The 15,616-nt window shown below is 38.3% G+C and overlaps 1 protein-coding gene across 1 annotated transcript in view; it reads left to right on the top strand.

Moving 5' to 3' along the window:
• Positions 1-2,452: 2,452 nt before the first annotated feature.
• The window catches only part of LOC106093444 (protein phosphatase Slingshot), a 51,272-nt gene continuing 38,108 nt past the window's right edge, over positions 2,453-15,616 (top strand). Inside the window, exon 1 of the mRNA XM_059362257.1 lies at positions 2,453-3,145. Coding sequence (XP_059218240.1) covers positions 3,083-3,145 — 63 coding nt within the window. The 5' untranslated portion in view covers positions 2,453-3,082. The remainder of the gene's footprint in view (positions 3,146-15,616) is intronic.

The following is a 15,616-nucleotide window of genomic DNA, read 5'->3' as shown; positions in this document are numbered from 1 at the left end:
AAGTATATTTTATATTTATATACAAATTTCTCTGTTATTTATGCATCCACAAATAAAATGTTTTCCACCCCGAGTAAGTACATGGACGTTCTTGTTTGAACCGTTGAGTGGATCGGACGTATTGTTATTTCACTCTGCAAGAATTTTCCTGTAACTCGTAATAGGTCATTATTTTGGGAAGAAAATTTTAAGTCATTCAAGGATAGCTGCGATTGAGGTATCCATTAGGCGGTTGGTGGTATCAGGACGTAGCATGTTGTCTGTTTCTGAAACCTCAACTGGTGGAGCGGCTGCTCCAGGCTCCACTAGCCGACAGACGACGGGTCAGCAGGGACTTTTGACAAAAACACCTGGTTCTAGTCTAAAGGACAAGGCCGAACACATTCTTCTTCGCATGCTTATAATTTGACTAGACCATCCCCGGCAAACCAAAACGATCTTCAAGAGGTTGGAATAATAGAAGACGCATCGTTCTCAGGTTTATTGAGAGGCTTGGCGCGAATGATCCTAAGACTCTCACTGATAGAGAGAGAGAGATTTTCTAAATTGGACTAGGGAATTCGCTGCAAAGACTACCCCAAAGACTACACGTCTAGATTCGGAAACTGCACCGCAGTCAGCCAAAAGGCTGCGGTCACCTGGAGGGCATCTCATGCCTAAAAGAACTATGGCGAACAACAGTAAGATGGGTCCAAGAACCTTTGCTAATGTCGCTAGAGTGAGTTTGGTGATGGCAGTTGTCGATAAGGGAGAAGAACAGGGCTGCATACCTAGGAATAATTGGAGTGGGATAGTCAATGGACTGTCATCAGTATACTCCGATGTCCTTGCGAAATTTGCTGGGTCTCCTCTAGTTTGTGACAATGCATGCTGGTAACGAGGCCGATACAAACTAATTGCTTCTGCGATCAACGCTCAATTTGAATGTATCGTTGTGCGCTAAAAAAGATTGGTGAGATAATTTTTTATAAAAATTACTGTGCAACTATTACTGATAGAACCGACTTCAACTACGATATCCCTGATAACAGAAGTTACATAGACTTCTGTACGGATGGTTGGAAATTAAACGACCAGGTGGGCTTTGGGGTGTACTCTAAACTGGTCATATCGAAAAGGTTACCCGACCACTGCAGTGTGTATCAAGCAGATATCCTTGCAATTAAGGATGTGGTGGAATAGCTAAGTTATAATGTCATTACGACGATTGGCATAAATATCTTCTTATACAGTCAGGCAGGCATTAAATGCCTGGAAAACGTATTTCTAAACACAAAAACCGCCCTCGACTGTCGCAGAGCTCTCTACGAGATGGCTTAACAGTTCAAAATTCACCTCTTGTGGGTGCCGGGCCACAGAGATATCCCAGGGAATTGTAAAGCGGATGAGCTTCCGAGACTAGGAACTACCCTACACATTCCAGGGACACTGGAATCTGTGGGTGTGCCTTTAACGACATGTAGCGAATAGAACACTTTTCATCAATATTTTCCGCTCATTTTTTATATGAATTTTCACCGCGAAACCTTTTTTTTCAGCTTTTCAGGCGGAACGTCGGCGAAACGCTAAAGGAAAATAGGTGAAAAAGTAGTAATCTGTTTGTAGTAAGGAAAATGGCAAAAAGAAATTTTAGTGGCAACACTTTACATCATTGTCGCCATAATTTTTGTTTTATTCGTTTCAATGGTTCGTATTTTCTTTTTGTTATTATATTTATTTGCGAAAAAAATATAAAACCATAAGTGCAGATAAAAAACGTCTTTTGGAATGAAAATAAAAACAAAACATAACTGTCAAATTCCGATCGCGCAACAATTAAAGATTTCCGCCATTCTTCCGAAAGCAGAATAGAATACCCATGACATAATTACCAGATAGATAGAGCTCCGTAAACAGCTGAGTACAAATTTTACTCGCTGAGTACACTATCTGTCAACGAGTTTTGGTTGTGTGTGTATTATAGTTAAGAACTATAACACAACTAGTAACATGCACAAAATCAGAGTTGCACTAATCACTGATTTTGACAGATAGTGCACTCAATATTTTGTTGTTGGGCAACTGCCACTACCTGTAAATGAATATATCTTGAGAATACAATCCTTAAAGGCTGCTGTATATTCGTTTATCACAGTTGAAAATACACATATTTCACGGTTACTTTTTTAAAAAAACTACAAAAATCTCAATGAAAACATCATACTTTTATGAAACCTTTTCATAAGTACTGAGGAGTACCCTGCTGAATGAAATCAGAAAGTTTTTTTTGCATCAAAACTATTATCTAAAAAATGTAATCGCGAAAAAAATGTGGCGAAAAACGATAGTACCAGCCATAAATCGAAACTTTTTTTGTGATACGTCACGAGATACGCTGGATTTAGGTTATCATCGGTATGACATTTGTTAAATATGGCGTCGTGTTAAATGTCTTAAATGGTCGTCAGTGTATGTGTGTGTGTGGAGAAGAAAAAACTATTTTTCTTTTATTAGAAGTAAAACCTCGAGTAATTTACGAATAATAATTGCAATAACATTTTAAAAATTTCTTATTTATAACGCGCATTAAGGTCATCAAAGTGTCAACGTGCACTGTTTATACATCTTTTCCACAAACTCGTGCATTTTCCTCAGTTTTATTTATCTGAAGTTTTCATAAAGGAATAATCATATTAAATTATTTTTTTGACATATAATAAACAAACAAAAGTCACCGATGCTATTTGCCAACAATAACTAAATAAATTTGTCAAATTATGGAAAGCTAGTGTTTATGCAACTGCGGGAAAATTAATAAAAATGATTTTGTGCAACAAATGTGGTAAACGTTGTAGAGTCGTGCCGTGTAAAAAAAATCTGTGCAAAATATATTGAAGGAAACGAGACGAGAAATAAAGTGTGTTGTGTGTATAGAAGCCGTTGCTGTGGCAAAAAGCAAATATTGCAAGAAGGAAAAATAAAACAAGGAAATCCGCAGGCAGGGCGACAACGGCCAACGACGTTGTTCCATAGAGAAGAAAAAAGAAGCAGAGCAGTAATATTTGGAGACAAAGGAGTTTAGGAGCTACTACGGCTATTGAAAATGGCTTTGGTGACAGTGCAGCGTTCGCCAAGTGTCACTGGTTCACCCCAATGTTCGAATTCGGTAAGACCTTTTCTTAAATGTCATGGACTTGCAATAAGACAAGACGCAAAGAATTGGATGACTATGATTTGGCCTATCTATATTTAAATAAGAATGAGTAAAAACTATGGTGTATTAATCACGTTTCTATTTTTTTTTAAATAACAACAACGACATTGTAGATGTTTTATACAGATATAATATGGTCGAATGTTACATATATTTGTTCCATCTGTGTTTCTGTCTGTCTGTCTGTTCGTTCCCTAACAATCCAACCATCGGTGGGACTGTTCATGAGTTCTTAGTGTTTTCATTGTAATTTTCTTCATGATTTGTATGTGCACAAATAAGGCAAAAAGTGCGAGTTGCGCAAATACCAAAAAATTACTCATTTCATTTCTTGCATTTCTTTTTTTTCTCTTTTCCTTTCCGTGTGTGCTTGATTGTGTTTGTCGCGTAAGGCTTTATTTTCGTTTTTGTTTTGGTTTCAATCTTTTCTTTCCCCACTGAATTGAAGGGGCTAGTCAATAGAGGGAAAGGTTTGGCAAGGTTGAATATGGCTAAGAAAATTAAAGAAAAAGAGTTCGTTGATATTTTGTGGATAGATGTTATCGTCATAGCATTTAAAAAAATTGGGGAGCAATATTTGAATGTTGGGGCGGGGCCGACTTCGCAAGTACCCTACGTAGACCATACACTGAAACAACATCACATGTAATTAAATGTTGACAGATGGTGTATAATCTCAACTAGACTCTACGCCTTGTTTCCAAAAAATATTTTCTTACTGTTCTGGAAAAGGCTCTTTCTTTCGTCTCTTGCCGATCTAATGTCCCAACCTAAGTATAATGAATGATGTAACACCATTTTATGTCGCCAACTTTGGCCGATTTCAAGTAGGCTAATTTCTTTGTTATCAAAAAATCCCATAGGTCCTTTTGTATAACGTGGTAAAATCCCCACACTGTGGATTCAACCTTTATTTGCTTGCTGCGTTCTGCGAAATATCCAGTAACAGAAGCTCCTAACCTAAAGGTGAGCAAACTCGTTCCAGTCCATATGACCGATAGCCCCGGGAACATGATGACCATTGGTTATTTAAAGACTCAAACTATTGGCGTTGTTTTGTAAGATTTTCGTAGGTTATGTTGGGTTTGTGGTTTTTGTAGTTGGTGCAGATTTTAAACCTTGTTAAGGCCCTATAGACATATAACTATGCCAGTCAATTCCATTGCAGCCGGTTGTACGTAGCGGATTGGCCCGATGGAGTCCTTCATCGGCAAGTGTGGCAGCTCAGTGTACAACACACTCCTACAGCAACAACAACAACCTATGCTAGTAATCGGTTTACTGTGCACTCTTAATCATTGAATCCTATTTCTGTCTATGTGTTCCACTATGCTAAATAGGAGTACGACGTCCTCGCCCTTAATTTAACATTTATCAAGTTTATTGGTAGTAGTTCTTTGGCCCTTGGGGCCACCGAGTGTGTAGTATGTCCGCCTTTGAAATAAATTTTTTTTTTTCAGAGATGCTTGATAAATCTTTTAGCTTAAAACTTTAATCGGACAACATTCATCGATATGTGACAAGTTCCACCTGTTCCTTAAGGGAATATTCATGGGCAAATTTACATTTGCATGAAATCATCCTCTGCTTATACATACAGTGTCGTGCAAAACAATGTAACGCTTTTAACATCTGAAATGAAATCATTATTTTTAAACGTGTACTTAACACAGATCAATAAAAATTACTAGAGGACTTCTGCACCAATTGAAGTTTGCCTCTCTATAAAATTTTTTTTCCTTGTAGCTATGTTGGCATTTACCTTTAAAAATGGTGCAAAAAGTCCAAAAATTAGCGTGCAAAAGAAAAGTATCGCTCTATACTTTTGATATAACTAAAGCAAAATTTAGAAATTTAATGGAATTTTATGGACAAATTTTGTTATAGGGATTGTTGACCAAGGAGTTTACAGAAAATGTACTAGTTTTCTTACTTTTGAAAAAAAATCATGAGCCGCGATAAAAAGATTGAATTCCGTCAAATTGAATTCATCATTGAGACCAAAAATTTACATTCCCAAATAAAAATAGTTTAATATTCGTCAGTATGTCAGTAAAAATAGTTTAATATTCGTCAGTAAGAAACCGTAAAACATTTGCCCATATATTCAAGTACGAGACACAAACGACATAACAATTTATCCGAGAAAAAGTAATTGTACGCTCACAAAATGTTCTATTGCAATATAAAAATAGGATGCATTTGAAAGAAGTTGATATGTCAATTCAATTTTGATTTCGCCGCACAAAAATAAAAACTTCAATCAAGGCGTATTCAACGCCTTGTTGCTGCTATGGTTTTTAAACTCAAGGAATATAATGACACGCGTCTAACAACTTCATTCACAATCAGCTTCACTCTGGGAACTTAGGTCCATTGTGTCGCCCCAGAAAAAAAATCAAAAAGCGCAGAAGAACACTAACAAAATTTGCCTCAGTACAATGCCAGACATTGGACTGAAGAAGGTTAGGAAAAATGGCCAGGCGGTCCGGAGAAGTTCTCTCCAATATGCCATTTAAAGCTATAGCATTCAAGAATGGTGAAAGGACTATTGCATGAAGATGATTTAGACAGGAAAATGGGTGTTTGTGTAGCCGTAATCCTGCACCTACTCCCGCAATTTCAGGCCAATCCCATAATAGGTGCTCAACCGTCTATGACTCCTCCTCATCCCCACAAATCACACTTAAGTCCGGCATGTGTCCCGCGCAAGGTCAAAGTCGCAATGACTTTTCAGGGCTTTTAGTAAGTGAGGGCGTATAGGAGCAGTCCTCTGAACATACTAAGTTACCTAGTATTGGTGAATAGTACCAATTTGATCTTTCGGGGGTTTACGCCAAGGCCATTGGCCAATTTTGGCAGCATACCTTAGGCACTCTGAACGGTCACACACAATGATGACAACGTCATCCGAGAGGAAATTCCGAGAACTCATTAACGCAGCAGCCACTCGCTTTATACCAGCCAGTCGAATAACCCAAGTGCGACCCAGAGTAATTCTGGCTCAATTACTTTCCGGCAGATGCAGCCGCCTCAATTCCTACTAAGCAAGGATTGATGACGACGTGCAAGATGTATGTTCCGATTCTGACCAGGGACCACACGACACACATCACCTGTTTAACTGCCCAGCCAGACTCATTCGACTCAGACCCAGATCCCTCTGGACACACCCCATCTTAGTCGCAAAGTTCTTAGATCTGGACACTCAACAGAATCAAGCAGACGAAAGATGGAACACAACAAACTGCTACAACAACGACGTCATTCTCGTTGCCTATAAACATTAACCCTCCTTTTCAACCGAGCTGAAAATCCCACAGATATCGGTTTTTCTTCGCCCTATTTACAAATTTGACATATCAAGTTCCCAAAAAAGATGCTTTGCTGTAGCGTATTAAATACGCCTTTGGTGCACACATCAGTACAGCTGATAGAATTGCAAATGTCAAACGAAACCTAACATAAATGTAAACTTCAAAATAAAAATTTATTAAATTCGGTTTTTGTGTTTGCTGCTGTGCTGAGGTTAGCACAGCAGCGGTAGCGCAGAGGCTAGCATGTCCGTCTATGACGCTGAACGCCTGGGTTCGAATCCTGGCGAGACCATCAGAAAAAAAATTTTCAGCTGTGGTTTTCCCCTCCTAATGCTGGCAAGATTTGTGAGGTACTATGCCATATAAAACTTCTCTCCAAAGAGGTGTCGCACTGCGGCACGCCGTTCAGACTCGGCTATAAAAAGGAGGCACCTTATCATTGAGTTTAAATTTGAATCGGACTGCACTCATTGATATGTGAGAAGTTTACCCCTGTTCCTTAGTGGAATGTTATTTTTTGGCAAAACTGGTTCAAAAAAACTCACCGACGTTTCGTGTTTTGTTTCACTGTCAGTGTGGTCTATAATTTAATCATGAATCGTCTTAAAAACGAACAGCAATGCGTGCTCTGTTAAGAAAATTTATCGTGCACTCCTTCCATTTTATGGACGAAGATCATTGTTTGGCTCGATGGGTACGTAAATAAGCAGAATTGTCGATTTTGGAGTGAAGAAAAGTCACAGTTTGGTGCGGTTTATGGGCTGGTGGCATCATTGGACCGTACTTCTTCAAAGATGATGCGAAACGTAAGGTAACTGTGAATTGTGAGCGCTACCATGAGATGATATCCAACTTCCTTTTGCCCAAAATGCAAGAGCTTGGCTTGCATGATATGTGATTTTAACAAGACGGTGCCACATGCTACACAGTACGCGTAACAATGGACTTATTGAGAGGTTCGGTGAACATTTTATTTCACGTTCGGGACCGGTCAATTGGCCGCCTAGATCATGCGATTTAACGCCTTTAGACTATTTTTTTGGGACTTGTAAAAGCTCATGTCTATACAGACAAGCCCGCTTCAATTGGTGTATTGGTAGACAACATTGAAACATTAATTCGTGAGATACAGGCCGAAATGTTGGAAAGAATATGCCAAAATTGGACTAAGCATATGGATCATTTGAGGCGCAGTCACGGTCAACATTTGCATGAAATAATCTTCAAACATTAAATTATATGGACCGTACTATCGATTCATATAAAGATTTGCAAAAATATGCTAAAACAAAAGGTATTGTCGAGTAGATTACAAATATAGAAGAAATTATGGTCAAATTGGTTTGGTCCTACAAGGAGTTACAGTTGTCGTTGGCCCAACCCAGGGATTACCGCGTGGAGGTGATAGATTTTAATCCCCTCGAGGAGTATATTTAATGTGAGCTCTCTTTACACCCACGATGGGAATTGTTTCTATTCGCGCAATTTTTTTTTTTAATTTTACATTTTTAGTTACATATGGAAATTTATAGGAAACAATAAAAGATTAGCGTGGCAGGCGAAAAAATTTTTAATTTTTAATTTTATACGGAAGTGTTTAGGAAAAAATCATGTTGCGTATGTTGAACCATTCCCCCTTAGGTGGGGGAGGGGTGTATTTAGTCTCCTTTGCCCCAAAAAAGAGCTTCAGATTCGTGTTCCCGGGATGAAACCACATCTACATACCAAATTTCAGCGAATATATGACTATTCGCTTAATTATCATAACGTATTCAGGGGTTTTTCTTAGAAGTAATAACTTTTTGCGTTCAACCACTTTCTTCATGCGGTTTTTTTTTATTTAATTCAACCTTCTCAAATATTTTTAGTTAATTACATATAAATGTCAATACTTTGACATTCGTTCACACTTATTCCCCTATTGGCCGGCCCCAAATCGTAACGATTATACCGTACTCAGACAAGGCGAGAATTCCAAGACAGTGCGTGTCTTCCCTTATTTCCGACGATCACACTCGACGTTCTTGCGTTGACTCTGCGCCATCGCAATTTATTGGTTCTAGTTTGCAAGATTTATTCGTAAAAAATACGATATCATGTTCAGAGAAGACGTCAATGGCGTCCTTGCACCCCACAACTGCCTAGGGTCTCATACCGAATGGGTTTTTATCGCTCTAATGGGCAGTTTACTGTCCGAGAAGTTGTCGTGCAAACTCGTGAATCTCGCACTAATACCTTACCGTATCTGGATCCTCAAATAGGCGTCCACGTAGCATGAACTAGCAGATTTTGGGCTATCGAAGAATGTCCCGTTATAAAAAGCGTCACACACTCGACCAGGTGCCGTAGTAGGCTTGTATCTCATGGTCTTGCTTAAGCTAAGATCACACGTTCTCTGAACCTGTGTAGTCTTCCCAGCAGGAAAAGGCGGCGACTTCGAGGACTGATATTATTCCTTGTTTTGCATTCGGAAGGTCTTGTCTTCGAATTCCAAGTTTATATCTTTTTAACATCGAGTGACTGTTAAAACTGGAAAACAGGACAAGTCTTTGTAAATTCTGAGTCTGAATAATTAGCTTGAAAATTGGCAAATGGGTTGAAATTCGATACGCAGAGAACAATTATGATCATAAACCACTACATCAATCACGGGACAGACATAAATCCCAAAAAAACTGATCCTACCATTTGATTGCTTCAGCCTTTGTAATACGTTTTTTTTGGCCGAGGAGGCTTATGTATTACTATTAAGAAATAAATAACTGCCATATTAACCGATTTCCCGATTTGATTTCCTGGGTTTCTGGAGGGGCGCAATTATGTATTATTCGATTTGCCTGAAATTTTGGAGGTGGTATTTTTCTAATTCTAACAAACATGACTTTTAACGGTCCAAATCGGTCTATAACTTGCTATTTTTTCTTATATATTCGAAAAAGTCGTTCAAAAAACTTGTCACATGCGATCCATAGTGGTAGAGGGTATTTAAGATTCGTACCGGACGAACTTAGCGCGTTTTTTCTTGTTCAAATTCCAATTATATGTTAGTGAACATGAAAACAAAAACATTTTATCTATTTTCGGTTTATAAAGCTGTTCCGATTCTTTGTAAATACGGCTGTTAGTGTTTTTAAAACTTTGCCATAAATTTCTCATTATTAATATTTATAACCCAAAGAGGTATTTACAGGGTAAATACTCAAGAAAAACTCACACATCAGGAATTTGGCGAGAAGAATTCGATCTCTATAAATGAGCAATTGGAGCGAGCATTTTTTTATGTTTATTGTAAAGGAAGCGGTCTATTCTAATGTTTATATTTTCTTGCATACATAGACACTCATTTCTCTGTCGCAACAACGAAGTGCGATATGGTTGTCGTTTTTCATTTTTAAATTAATTACTCATTTGTTGTCGCACTTATTTTAACAAAGATAACAATTTATTGGAAAGAACCTGTGCCCGGAATTTTATATGTTGTATAGAACATAACTAGCACAACCAAAAATTTATTGTTTATAGGGACATCCTTTTTTAATGTTTTAAATTGGTAAAATTAAAAAGAGAAAAAGTAAAACCAAAATCATGTATGTTGAAGTGAAATGCGAACCACCATTTTGAAACACCATTTATAGAAAAATCCATGGCAATCGGTTGTACGTCCCGGAATCCGATGGAATCCTTCACCGGGAAGGGCTGCCACCTCAGTGTACAACACACTGCTAATAACAACCGTTTATAACATTCAATATTAACTGCTTTGAATCAGCTATCAAAAATCGATGGTAACATTAGATGTTTTTGTGCTTAGAAAGCAAATCAAAAGATCAGGCGCCTAATCACGGTATTCCATAACATATTCGTTTTTCTATCGAACAAATTGTCCATGCGATGCTCTTATGCTAAAATGGTTTTTCATATTCCGGAAAAATATGGTAGTTGCAATGTCCGTGAAGATAAAGTTAACTTTAACTAACGCATGCAAAATTTCAGCCAAATCGGACAAAAATTGAGGCTTTAAGGACTCAAGAAGCCAATTCGGCAGATTGGTTTATATGGGAGCTGTACCAGGTTATAGACCGGTTACTTAGTACTGTTGTTGAAAGTCATAGCATAACACTACAAGAAAATGTTCGACCTGTAAGGGCTTAAGAAGTCAAATCGAGAGATCGGATTATATGGGAGCTATATTAGCTTATAGACCGACTTGGACCGTACATGGCACAGTTGTTGGAAGTCATAACAAAACACTATGTGCAAATTTAGCCACATCTGACGAAAATTGCGGCTTCCAGGGGCTCTACAAGTCAAATCGGAAGATCGGTTTATATGGGAGCTATATCCAAATCTGAACCGATGTGGCCTTTTTCCGCAACGGTTTTAACAATGTGCGGATAAACCATATGCTAAGGAACAGATGGATAAATTGTCCCTGCTATGTAGACAACTTAGGAGTGATCTTGGACAGGAAACTGCATTGGAAGTGTCACATTCAGGAGCGTACCTAAAAGGCTCACAGTTGTTGGGCACTATGTAGACGGGCCGTAGGCTAGAAATGAGCGTGATTAAACCAATACTTACTTAAGCCTCAGAAGTTTGGTGGACTGCGATGGAGAAAAAGTGCAACATAATGACCATACAATAGGTTCGGAGAACATGTTGTCTTGGCATAGGTGGAGCGATGAGGACCACGCCCACTAGGGCACTGGAGACTACTCTATATATGCGACCCATAGACATACAGATTAAGTGTGAGGCATTCACTGCGGTTATGAGGCTTAAACCGATGGGAGGCTTAAAGGTGGAGCGATGAGGACCACGCCCACTAGGGCACTGGAGACTATTCTATATTTCCGACCCATAGACATACAGATTAAGTGTGAGGCAGTCAGTGCGGTTATGAGACTTAAACCGATGGTATTGGGAGGATGGCGCGATCCGCATCGTTTGTGTACCGGGCCATAGCGGAGTAGGTTAGGTTAGGTTTAAGTGGCAGTCTGCCATCAGACTCACTTAGACGTTTGCGCCCATTGTGATACCACAGGAACAGAAGAAGGAAGATGCCTTCTGGCTCCTACCGTTGAACCATTCAGATCGCTTTAAAAAGCCCAATAACTTGCGAATGTTCACATCCACTAAATCAAACAGGTTATCAAAGAAATGAGAACCTAAAGTGGAACTCCTTCTAACTGCTAGTGCGCGACACACACACAGAAGGTGTTCTATAGTCTCTTCTTCCTCGATGTCCCTACAGCTTCTGCAAAAGTCGTTGCCGGCAACATTCAGTCTGTCAGCAAGTTTTCCGATTAGACAGTGAACTGTCATGACGGACACAATGACTGAGACGTCTGTTCTAGCCAATGACAGCAAAGCAGTAGACCTCTTCAAGTCTAGATGAGGCCACATAGTTTTGGAATGCTCACAGCCCATCTTTGTGACCATCTATCATTCGTTGTCTTTCGGGCCTGGTCCTGAAAACTTAGCTTACATGTCGCTAGACGCATACCCACAGATTCCAGTGTCCCTAGAGTGTGTAAGGTAGTTTCTAGTCTCGCAACCCCGTCTGCTTTAGAATTCTCTGGGATATCTCTGTGGCCCGGCACCCAGAACAAGTGAATTTTGAATTTTGAACGAGCTCACTTAAGCAAAATCGGTGCGGCAAGTGATAGCATGTGGGGAAGATGATGAGACGTTGGAGCATTTTCTATATCATTACCCGGCTTTCGGGGCTAACAGACATCAGCACTTAAGTGGGGACACAATACCAGACATGAACCAACGTGGTATGAAAAACAATTATGGATTTTATAAGTAGCACAGAATTTCTGACATGATATTCTTTTTTGAGGTTACTTTTAAGTATTTAGAGCGCACAACAAGCCGCCCCATGCCACTATGTATGTCCACAGTGGCATGGGTCGGATTAATATCCGCACCCTCTTTTCTACCTTACCTAATCTAATTTCTTATGAATTGTCTTCTTTTTGTATCTTAAAATCGGAGAGGAGCGAAAAACAAATGGTTACCACTCATTCACATGCTTTATTGCATTATTCACTTCGCAAATTAAAGCATTAGCGTCTCAAAACGTTTCGCGAAGTTCACAAAACTGAAGAGGAGAAAAAATGCAGGAGCTTGACGAGGATCGCCACCTCCTCATGAAAATGCGGCTACAACAACAAAAAAAAAAAGTGATAAAAACCCATAAGGAAGTTTTTTTTTTTACGTGTAGAAAAATAGTTTTTTGACCATTTGTCGACGGCAACTTTACGAAATCATTGTTTGGCTTACTTAATTCATCTTATGGGCTGTGGAAGCTTCCAAAAAAACAAGAGTTGTAAAATAGTGACAGAAATACAGTGACGCATAAGATGAAACCAAGGTCGCTTGGAGACTGCAATGGATACTTCTGTCTCCAAGGCCATCATATGAGGTATAAAGTTCCTGCAGTCTCCTTGTCTCTTTAGTCCGTAACTTAATGGAATGTTCATGGGTAAATTAAATTATACATAAAAATTTTGTCTTAAACATTCTTAAATCTTTCTTTATAATGAATATTAACAAAGGCGAAGCCAACTACTATGCAAAGCAAAGCGCAATCAAATCTTCCAAACAAACGGTACTCGATATTGACTCTCGTGATTTGAAAAATGAAAAGTCTCGAATTCGAATGCCGTACTTAGGCCTTGCTTCTTATCTGGCCTACAGCTGACAGATTTACAACTAAATAAAAAACAAGTAAAAAGGCACCGCCGAACGCACGAGGGCCTTACACAACTCACTGTTACAAATTTGAGCAGTGACCTACTTGGTGAAGTAATTACAAATATTTCTTTATTTATTTGTAATTAAAAATTTAAACTCCCTCCCGACTCCCGATTTCAGATTTGACGACGCGGTGGGCTTTGGGGAGTACACTGAAGAACTGGGACTAGTCTTATCAAGGAGGTTACCCGAATACTGTAGTGTGCATCAAGTGCAAATTATTGCAACAAAACAAGTGATTGAGTGGCTAAGATATAATGTCACGACAAAGATTGGAACAAATGTCTTATTAGACAGCCAGGTAGTCATTAAATCTCTGGGGAACGTGTTTCTAAATTCAAAAACCGACCGGAGAGATATTAAATTACATTGCAAGGTACCTCCTCTTAAATAAGTTCGATATAAAATGGTTAAAAGGGTACTTCCCTAACTCGCCTTGTCGTACCGAGTATCATATGCACGTCCGTCTGTTCACCGTATACAAAGCACCCCAACCTGTGGATCGCGCACGGAAGCTCCCAGCTAGGCTTTTAATTGTGATGATGAAAACCAAACAAATCGGAGTTCGAAGTTCTTCAAAACTTGTGGTGCTCATAGCCATCCCATGCCGGGCTGGATTTATTCTCGATAGATTGGACAAATAAGAACAAATCTGTCGAAAATTGTTAACAATTTCAATTATTATCTATTGTCAAAAATGTCAAATTAAAATTGTGCGTCTAATTTTTGCAAAAATTTCTTTAATGGGACCTTTTGAAAAAAAAAATAGATTTTTTGTGTGATTTAAGTACATTAATTTAATGAATAATCAGTTCAGAAAACAATACATTTCTTTGATTGAGGTTTTGCGGTAGTTGTCTGAATTTGACATCAGCGCTAAAGATCATTGCTAGCTTTTGTGGGCTCTTTAATGTTTCTATGAATCGTTTGTTTGCCCTGTTTGTAATCGAATAAATCATAACAATGTCAGTGGGCAAATGATTCATTGAAAATTAACTCTGCCCCCTTTTTAAATTTTAAATATTAATGTCATTTCTCCTCAGTATTGTGTATTTCAGTGAATTTTGTTATACTATTCTAGGTAATGGAAACACATTCGGTTGATAAGGCGGAGCAGGCGTAAGCAGCAACAGCCGATATCAAATATTTCAATTGGATTTGTTTATACCTTGATTGCCATCGGTATAATATTTTGTTGTTTGTTTATACTAACCGGTATATCTATCTGTCCGCAAAACTTAAACACGCCACATATATTTCTAATCATTAGCCGCTGTCTTTTGTCCTAAAAGTAAAGAAATACCATAACGCTAATACAGAACGATTCCATGTTTTAGTTGTTGCTGTGGTTCTTTGTTTGTTTTTTTTTTTTTTTTTTTTTTTTTTTTTTTTTTTTTTTTTTTTTTGTTATTTCCTTAAGGAAATTTCTCTATTATAAACCGTATTAGTCATCGTGAAAATCGTTTAAGGTCATTGCCTGCGGGCAAATATGTATAAGCAAAATGGTTTTTATGTCACACATGATTTAGGTTTGTGTGTTTTTTGAATTAAAATATTCGCACGTGAGGCGCGTAATTGGGCTACACAATGTTTTATTTTGAGTTGTTTTTCATATTACTTCCGGTGAAGTAATATGAAAATTTTCAGAATTAAATATTTTAATATCTTTATTTCAACATCTAAGAGAATTTTTTTATGCCACTACAATCATATTACACTAGAATGAGGAACAGATTACCACTTCTTAGAATGAAAATGGAGTTGTATTGGAATCAAATAAAAAAAAAAACAGCTGCAGGAATAAACTCCTATTTGTAGATAGAAAAATGAATTATGCGAGTTAAGCTAAGTTTCTATGGCAGACAATTTCCTGCACAATAATATATTTTTGTTTGTTTTTGAAATTTTTTAATCACATATACAAAACTACAGTTTACTAAAATTAACATTAAAGTAGAGTTTAAAGAAAGTTGGTGTACTAGATGAAAAACGCTTTTTGGTCGTGAGTTTCAAAATCGGCTGTGAGCGCCACAATGGCTGGAACATTAAGGTCCGATCTGTGTGGTTTTCATTGCTGTCAAGAGAAGCTTAGCTGCGAGCTACCGAGAGCGTCCACAGTTTGCGGATAGTGGAATGCTTCATACGGAGTAGATGTAATGGCTGCCGACTACTCACGGTATCACTCTCACGTGTGAGACCTCCATCACAAAGATCCCACCAGTTCGAAGACATAACTACATGCTGTCTAAGCAAAACCTTTTGGGCTGTTATCGCAGAGACCATCCAAATCATCATCTTGTGGTTAGATATCTACCGCCCAGAAGCCTTAAGATAGATCAAG

This window comes from Stomoxys calcitrans, chromosome 2, assembly GCF_963082655.1.
Source record: "Stomoxys calcitrans chromosome 2, idStoCalc2.1, whole genome shotgun sequence".
NCBI classification, from domain to species: Eukaryota; Metazoa; Arthropoda; class Insecta; order Diptera; family Muscidae; genus Stomoxys; species Stomoxys calcitrans.
The sequence above is the reverse complement of the archived record's forward strand: the minus strand, read 5'-3'. Positions and strand labels throughout refer to the sequence as shown.